Source organism: Corythoichthys intestinalis, chromosome 18 (genome assembly GCF_030265065.1).
Source record: "Corythoichthys intestinalis isolate RoL2023-P3 chromosome 18, ASM3026506v1, whole genome shotgun sequence".
Taxonomy (NCBI): domain Eukaryota; kingdom Metazoa; phylum Chordata; class Actinopteri; order Syngnathiformes; family Syngnathidae; genus Corythoichthys; species Corythoichthys intestinalis.
Window position 1 is genome coordinate 38,432,149 of NC_080412.1, and position 8,841 is coordinate 38,440,989.

Here is an 8,841-nt window from a genome sequence, read left to right on the forward strand (position 1 = left end):
CTCTTGTTTCCAATCGGACAACTATTGCCGTAACGTGATACGAACGCAGGCTGTAGGTGAGAAGATTAATCTTGAGCTTTCCGCAAATCACGATAAGGTCAAACTCTTTACCAACCGGACAGGAAAACTCATTTTTATTACTTAAACAAAAAGACGCCTTTCAATGAAATCGAGTTTAAAATCGACTCCCACGCGCGTTTCTTTTGCGACAAAAAGAAAATTACTTTTAGAAACCTGTAGAATATCTTTTTTCTAACTCGGACCGGTTTGCGGATATGTCTCGTTCACGATCGGTGTTGCTGGTGGGAGAAGGGAACTTCTCCTTTTCCGCTGCTTTGTGTCACTTGTCATCGGAGATGAGCGTCACTGCCACTTGTCTGCAGCCGCAGGAGGAGGCAATGCGGCAGGAAGGCGCATTCAATAACATGCAGATCATCAAGGACTCAGGTGAGGATTTGCTTCGTTGATCTTAAATAGCTCTACGGTGTTGTTGCGTGTGCTACATTTGCTTGTGTCTTTTACTTTTCAGGTGGAAAGGTGATTTTTGAGGTCGACAGCACAAAGCTTGGGGAATGTGCATCCCTCAGAGGGCATTTGTTTGACCGCGTGGTCTTTAATTTCCCTCACTGCGGGAGAAAGAGTGGCGTTAAAAAGAACAGGCAACTTCTCAAAGACTTTTTTCTCAGGTAAAATTTGGCATCACGGCAATACTCACGAGTTTAGTATTATTATATCGTCAATTTTAAATGTTTTTAGGCTGTTTATCGCAGTCAATGGCAGCCAATGAGCTACTACCGTAATTTTCGGACTATAAGACGCACCTGACTATAAGCCGCCACCCACCAAATTTGACACGAAAACGGCATTTGTTCATAGATAAGATGCACAGGACTATAAGCCGAAGCTGTCCTCACTGTATCATGGGATATTTACACCAAAAGATATGAACCGGTAACACTTTATTTGACAGCGGCATCATAAGACTGTCATAAGACCAAATGAAGTCCATAAAGCTTTGAACCAATTGGCTGCAAAGCTTCATTACTTCAAGAAGCTTTGTTTGGCCATCACTGCTCCCATGGGGGAAACAGTCATCCTCTGCTGTCAACACTGTTGTCATCCAACATGCCTCCTATCATGCATTGCAGTGCTACAGATGTAAATTACAACCAAAATTCATGTTCTGTGCTAATTATTTCTTCAGTTACTGTTCTAGTTGTTTCATTAATTGCTAGTTATGAAATTTGTTACCATTTTATTATCATAACTAAGACATGACATTGCCATGAGCATTAATGAATGCTTATGACAGATGTCATTTTGTGTCATAAGCATTCATTAATGCCCATGATAGTGTTATGTCATAATCATGACAGTCTTATGGCAGTCTTATGACACAACTGCCAAATAAAGTGTTAACAAATACCATAACTAGCAATAAATAAAACAATTAGAACAGTAATTGAAGAAATATTTAGCACAGAACAAGAATTTTGATTGTAATTTACATCTGTAGCGCTGCACTGCATGCTAGGAGGCATGTTGGTCGACAACAGTGTTGACAGCAGGTGGAAGCAGAGGATGACTGTGACGCAAAATGACATCTGTTATAAGCATACATTAATGCTCATGGCAGTGTCATGTCTTAGTTATGACGGTGTTATGACAGTGTTATGGCGCCACTGCCGAATAAATATTAATAAATGCCATAACTAGCAATTAATGAAACAACTAGAAGAGTAACTGAAGGAGTAATTAGCACAAAACATGAATTTTGATTGTAATTTATATCTGTAGCGCTGCAATGCATGCTAGGAGGCATGTTGGATGACTACAGTGTTGACAGCAGGTGGCAGCAGAGGATGAATGTGACACAAAATGACATCTGTCATAAGCATTCATTGATGCTCATGGCAGTGTCATGTCATATTTATGATGGTCTTATGACAGTCTTATGGTGCCACTGCCAAATAAAGTGTTACCTGTTAACCGAAATAAATCAACAAATGAGCCACACTGGACAATAAGCCGCAGGATTAAAAATGAGGGGAAAAAAGTAGGGGCTTGTAGTTCGAAAATTATGGACGGATTACCTTAAAATACAGTGGTACTTCTACTTACAAAATGTAATTGGTTCCCTTTGTTTGCTCCGTTCCCCAAAATTCAGACATACATTTTTTTTATCAAGCATCAAATTGCATCAAAACATGAAACAAATACATGTTACATTTAGATTATTACACAATAAACATAAAATGACAGTTTTGCATAATGTACAAAAAAAATCAAAGCCTATAAGTTATACAGTGAACCCTCCTTTTCAAGCGGTTAATACACATGCATGCTGGATAGTTTAAATAAGCCTCGGTTTAACACCCACTTTTCATATCACTCAAATAAATTGCACATGAATATGCAGCAGAGCTCTGCACGGCGGCAGCTCAACAGCAACAACTAACAATAATATTCCACAGTGCAAGCTATTTGAAGCTCTCCACAGTCTAAATCTGCAGCTAACTTTTCCTCGCTTGGCAGTTTTGTAAACTATCATAACAAGGGCATAGGTTTGGTCTCAATATTGGTAGGGACGTTATTAAGGAAATTTACAGTGGTTGTTTTTGTGTGTATTTTTTTCTGGGGGGGGGGGGTCAAAAATGTCTGCATAGGCGGCAAAATTTTTTTTGTAGATATATGATGTAGAAAAGAAATAAATACATTTTAATTAATGAATAAATACACAGTTGAATTCACGTTAACAGTAGAAAACACATAACGGAGGACGCTTCTCTCTAAGCAGCTTTCTACTTGAGATTTACAGGTTAGAAGGCTCACACAGTTTAATGCTATGCTAACTCTGATGCAGGTCGGACTTTCAGTAGCAAAAGTAGTGGCTTGTTCCCCACTGCCACCACATTGATGTCTTTTTGCTGGCCGAAAAAAAAACCTTCTAATATCCTTTCTCTTCGAAGGGGGCGGCATGTAAGTCTGAACATAATGAAAATAATTCACCTAATAATGGTAGGGTCTGTTCTATCTTTACAACATATGGGAAGACAATGAAACTGAACTCATTATACAATGCAAATAAGGTTGATTAAAAGTTGGTGGGGACAATTTGAGCATCATGAAAAGTTGGTAGTGTTATGTTCATACATGCAAATGTGCGCCCTTGTATCATAATCATCTTTAAATTTTAGAAAATTTTGATACTTTTGTAAAAAAAAAAAAAAAAAATTAAATCGCTATTTCATTTTTGTGCCATGATAGCCTCTTTCAACAGTTAACTTTTCCATTCCAATAGTGCCTTATTCAATATGACCTGGTAGCACGCAAGGTGTCATTTGGTTGGTGTGATTTCACCTTTGGGTCCTTTTGGATTTGGATTTAAGACTTGTTAGGTGGTGACCATGTTATTAAAAAAAAAAAAAAAAACTTATTCAACGTATATATTTAATCTCAAAAGTTAAATACGCTATTGTTTCAATATGTCTTATGTATTTATTTTTAACAAACAAACAAACAAACAAACAAAAAAGAATCGGCAAAACCCTTTTCTTACTCCCCAACACCAGGGGGTGCTGCAGCACCCTCAATACCCCACTTCTCGCGCCACTGTGTAAATATATGGCGGAAAACACTCAGGTGACTTGAAGTTCCGCTCTGAGACCCCCAATTCAGCCAACTTTCAAAATTGTCCGATATGCATGTGTGATACATCATTGGAAAGCTTAAAATCTCAATTTTCTGGGAGAAAAAAAATTTGAGCATTTTTAAACAGCAAAACCCTATCTGTAGGTGAGAGCACGCGAGAACAGAATTACAGACGCCATGATTTTAACGAGATATTATCGCGTACCTACTTTGTTTCGATCCAAAAACTCCAAGTAGCATGTATCACTGAGTGTCAAGACACAGCTGTGAATGGCCACAGCTGGATTTTTTTGGGGATTTTATTGGTGAAACATGGTAATATAACAAAGGTCGCGATGCAGAAATCGCAGACATCAAGGAGTGGTCAAGATTTTCTTTTTCATATATGTACCTTTTTAAACTTTTTTTTGTTTGGATCAATTATTTATCATCTAACATCGGAGAAAATGTGACAGTAACAAAAAATATATATAATTAAGTGATAGTTATGAGGTAGATATCCGTGACTTTTTTACAGACGCCATTTTTTTTCACTGTGACATAATTTGTTTAAAAGCGTGTGAATAATTTTTTAAAGTTTTTTTTTTTTTTTTTAAACGAAATATTAGACATCAATTATTGATTCCAAGCTAAAAGCTTTGTTTTATGGCTGGGTTGAAACAAAAGCGGTTGCGCGACGTCTGGGTAAAACGGACAAATTAAAAATAGTTCGGGGGCTTAATATGCCATGAATCTGCTATGGCAGCATATAGAAATATTGTTCTATCAAACACAACAATTGTTTTAGCTTAAAATACAGCAGTTTCTTTTAAAGAGGAGTGCAGGAGCAGAAACTGCTTTTTCAGTCTTGTCTGTGTTTTCCGCCATATATATTTTAAAAACATGATATTTTTTTACCCTATTCTGATCCTCTGAAAAAGACTCGATTTCCCATCACAGACAGCCCTTATTTAGACGTTTGCGTCTTTGCTCTTCAAGTTGCGTTCAGGTGTTAGCCGAAGAAGGGGAGGTTCACGTTTCCCTGTGCAACGGGCAGGGCGGTACCCCGGCCGACCAGCCGAGGCGAGAGCGCCACAACAGCTGGCAGGTGGTCGCCGTGGCGGCAGAGGCTAACCTCATCCTTAGTGACGTTCGCCCTTTTGAGAGTGAAAAGTACCAGGGCTACAAGTGCACAGGATACAGGTAAGATGGAAAGGTGAGTGTTTAATGAGCAGATATGTTGTTTTAATGTGGGATTAGAAAGTTTTTTTTCAACTTTTCATTTCCGCAGGAGCCAAGATAAAGGCTTCCATTTGGAGAATGCTTTACTCCACGTGTTTACTCGCAGCGCCCCCTTCAGCTGCCCTCCTGTGCTTAAAATGGAAGAAACTGTGGAAGGAGAGAAGGTCCAGTACGACATTCCTGCAGAACTCAGCGATTACATGACTCGGTATTATGACCTCAACAAAATACTGTGACTTATAGTCCAGAAAATATGGTACATACAAAGTACTTTTATTGAAATGAGTTGAGTGCTAGAAACCGTCTGTTAAATATTGAAGATAATGTCACTATTTTGGAGGTACCGTTATTGCTAGGTATCCAAGCAACCGACATCCAATTCTCACTTGCTGTGTCCAAAAAGTGCCATTCAAGTTGTTTACTGTGTTTATCTCTCCTTAGGTGTTTTCTCACCTCAGATTCAGTCCATCCTGTTAAATTGGTGCAAGATTTTCTTCTCGAAAGGCTGCGGGAAAAGTCGGTGGTCTCCATGGTGACAGAGGCTCTTCCTGTCCTCCTCAGCGCCAAGCAGTTGCAGTTGTGCTGCCCTGACATTGACCATACACTTTTTTACTGGATTCACGCGTGTCAGAAAAAGATGAAAGCCGAGGCGTGTTGTAACACCACAGAGGAGTTGAAATGTCAGGTTAGTGTTAGCTCAAAGCCAGCAAACCCAGCTGTGAGTTGTAAGGGAGTTGAAGGGATGAGGTCATTATCCACCCATGATGTTGACCTTGAGGAGGAAACTGCTCTTTATATCCTGCGTCCCTCATTGCGCCCCCAAATGGAAGCACTTATTGCTAAAAAAGCTGAGTGGACAGAAATGGAATATCAGCATGTCAATGCAGAGAATAGTCTAAACTGGAGCTTACTTGGTATCAGTGGTATTGTGTTCCAAAATATTCCAGTCAACTACTGGGCTCTACCAGTGTTTCACGAGCTACTTTTTACTGGGCTTCTTCTTAAAAAGGACGAGCCACTAAAAGTTCTAGAGCAAACCTTAGGATGTCTACTCGCTCCTTACGGCGTCTCCGCAGTTACCGAGCAGGAAGGTCTACACCTGATGGCGCAGCCGATGGGTTTAATCGGTAAAGTGCTCCGAAGTAGCACAAGTGACAACAACCTATTCGGTGTGACTGTGTCTTTAAATCTGGACCTCCTCGCCGTGCTCATGTTCTCACTTCCAGACTGGCGTCTGCTCTGGTCACCCGACCCACGCTTCTTGCAACAGTTTGTCCTCCGGCCAGCTCCCGGGACACCTTTCACCACATATTGCCTCTTCCCTGAGCTCTACAGCTTCGACATCAGTTTCTGGACGGGCACGGCGTGGGAGAACAAGAAGTTTCACGCCTTGGTCCGAGAGGCCTCCTGCGGGACGGTGGAGCACATTAAACTAATCGATAAGTTCTCGCATCCCGATTTGAGCCAGACCAGCTACTGCTACAGGCTTATTTACCACTCGCACACACACGCTTTGTCACACACCCAAGCCCTTCAGTTCCACAAACGTTTGGAGGAATTGCTGTCATTACGCTTGGATGTCACAATCCGGTAGCAGCTAAAACCCTTCACTTTGGCTAAATATGATTTTAGAGACGTTACATTAAATTATTTAAATTTTGCAGAGCAAATGGAAACTAAGACTGCAAACAGGACTGAACGGGACCTCACAGTTTGGCGCTACTTGGACGGCACGCAGGTCAGGGTGCTGGCAGATCGTTCTCCTCTCATCATCTCATGACAACTTGCTCGAAACTTGCCTCTTTCTTTGGGATTAGAAATACATTCACACACCTAGGTGAAAAAAAACATATTGAAGAGGGTCCTACAAAAAAGGAAGCGGTACTACGCTGTGCAGCCACGCCCTTATTCACAACCAAAATGAATCTTCGATTAAAATAATAAAAGTAATAATAATAATCCTTTGCATTACAAAAGGGCTCTAACGCCGGTTGGTGCTCGGGCCCTAATACCGTAATTTTCAGACTATAAGCCACTACTTTTTTTCCTTCATTTTGAATCCTACAGTTTATAGTCCAGTGAGTCTTATTTGTTGATTTATTTTGGGTTAATATGTAACACTAACTCAATTTAAGTCCAGCTTGGATCTTTTACATCCATTCAAAAGTGAGATAATTTGCCGGACAACACTAAATGTTATAAGCACTCGCGACAGTGTCATGTCATAACTATGATTGTCTTATGGCGCCACTGCCAAAAAAAGTGGTACCAAATACTATAACTAGCAATTAATGAAACAACTGGAACAGTAACGGAAGAAATAATTAGCACAGAACATGAATTTTGATTGTCATTTATATCTGTAGCGCTGCAATGCATGCTAGAAGGCATGTTGGACAACAACAGGGCTGGCAGCAGGTGCCAGCTGAGGTTGACATTCAACTGTCTCCCCCAAGGGAGCAGTGATGGCCATATAAAGCTTCTTGAAGCAATAAAGCATGGTGGTTCATTTGGTCTTATGACAGTCGTATGATGTCGCTGTCAAATAAAGTGTTACCGGTTAACATCTTTTGGTGTAAATATCCCATAATACAGTGAGGACAGATGCAGCTTATTGTCCAGTGCGGCTTATCTATGAACAAATGACTTTTTCATATCAAATTTGGTAAGTGGTGGCTTATAGTCAGGTGTGCCTTATAGTGCGAAATTTACGGTAATAATAATGATAATCCATTGCATTACAATAGGGCTCCCGCACGCTTGGTGCTCGGGCCCTAATGAGACCCCAATACTGGTGTTTTATCATTCAAATATTTATTAGTCAATATTATTTCTTTCATGTTTGAGTGAGAGACTAGTCAAATGACAAAGTGTAAAAAGTTAGTTTCTATGAATAGCATGCTTCATCCATAAACTGGAAACGCAAGGAACAAATGCACATAATGAAGAGCATTATGTAAACTTCAGTACTGTACACAGTTATTTGTTTACAATAAAGGGCATTTGAAAGGATTGCAAGGCTTGTTTTGCTTTGGAATGTACATACAACAATGATATGTGTTATTTTAGTAGGATCATTCTTTTGCAGTCAAAATTATTAAAATTTGAAGATTTAGAGAGCTACAACTACACTTCTCACTCATTTTGAAACATTTACTCCATTACATTTACTTGAGTAACTTTTTGAGAAAAATGTACTTCTAAGAGCAGTTTTACGAAGCCATACTTTTTACTTGAGTAGATTCGAAACGCTACTCTTACTCCGCTACTTTGGGCTACACAACTCGTTCCATTTTTCCTCTTAATTCTCCATATTAAGATTTTCCTTTTTTTTGCCAGCGATGCCAACAGTAGCTCTACCAGTTTCACCAATGACACATCGCAACAATAATCACATGAGTCCATTATACCAATCAGACTCAAGCGTGCTGTTTTATGATTACGGCAGTCTGTTCAATCACGTGGCGTCTTTAAAGCACCTTAAAAAATGAAGTATTTGACATAGACCGCTGCCATCAAAATAACTCGACAGCAATGATTTTAACCTCTCTCCCAGTTTTAATTGGCACCAATTGACCACGGAAAACCGGAGATATGAGCCTTTTATTTATTTATTTATTTTCAGAATAGGAACTTCGAAGGAATTTACCATTCTCATTGCAAATCGCTCACACATAACTCCACAAACTTTAGCTCTAAACTTAGTTACCAATACATACACAAACACATATTAGCTGACACAACTTACAGCCTAATGTGGGCCAAACCAGAGCGTAGCTATCCTTCATCCATGACAGACGTCTGAGTCTGTTCAGTCATACAAGGCGACAGTCCAGCCAGAATCAATGCTGCCACCAGAGGGCAGTGAATGCTCCATAATTAAACACAATACTTTAGGACTTTTCTGATGGTTATTTTGAATTTTTAAAGGCTCAATTCCGAGTTACGCGGAATTTGGGGTAACGTCGC

The 8,841-nt window shown here is 39.8% G+C and overlaps 1 protein-coding gene across 2 annotated transcripts; it reads left to right on the forward strand.

Moving 5' to 3' along the window:
* The first annotated feature begins 46 nt into the window (after positions 1-46).
* Positions 47-8,249, forward strand: fdxacb1 (ferredoxin-fold anticodon binding domain containing 1). Of its 2 annotated transcripts, none has more exons than XM_057820945.1 (5): positions 47-447; positions 530-686; positions 4,630-4,833; positions 4,922-5,080; positions 5,314-8,249. In XM_057820945.1, the coding sequence occupies exons 1-5, from the start codon at positions 276-278 to the stop codon at positions 6,464-6,466; spliced, it is 1,845 nt and encodes a 614-aa protein (XP_057676928.1). In that variant the 5' UTR covers positions 47-275; the 3' UTR covers positions 6,467-8,249. The 2 variants fall into 2 exon arrangements, with proteins under 2 accessions (XP_057676928.1, XP_057676929.1); XM_057820946.1 differs by having other exon boundaries at positions 4,688-4,846.
* The last annotated feature ends 592 nt before the right edge of the window (positions 8,250-8,841 follow it).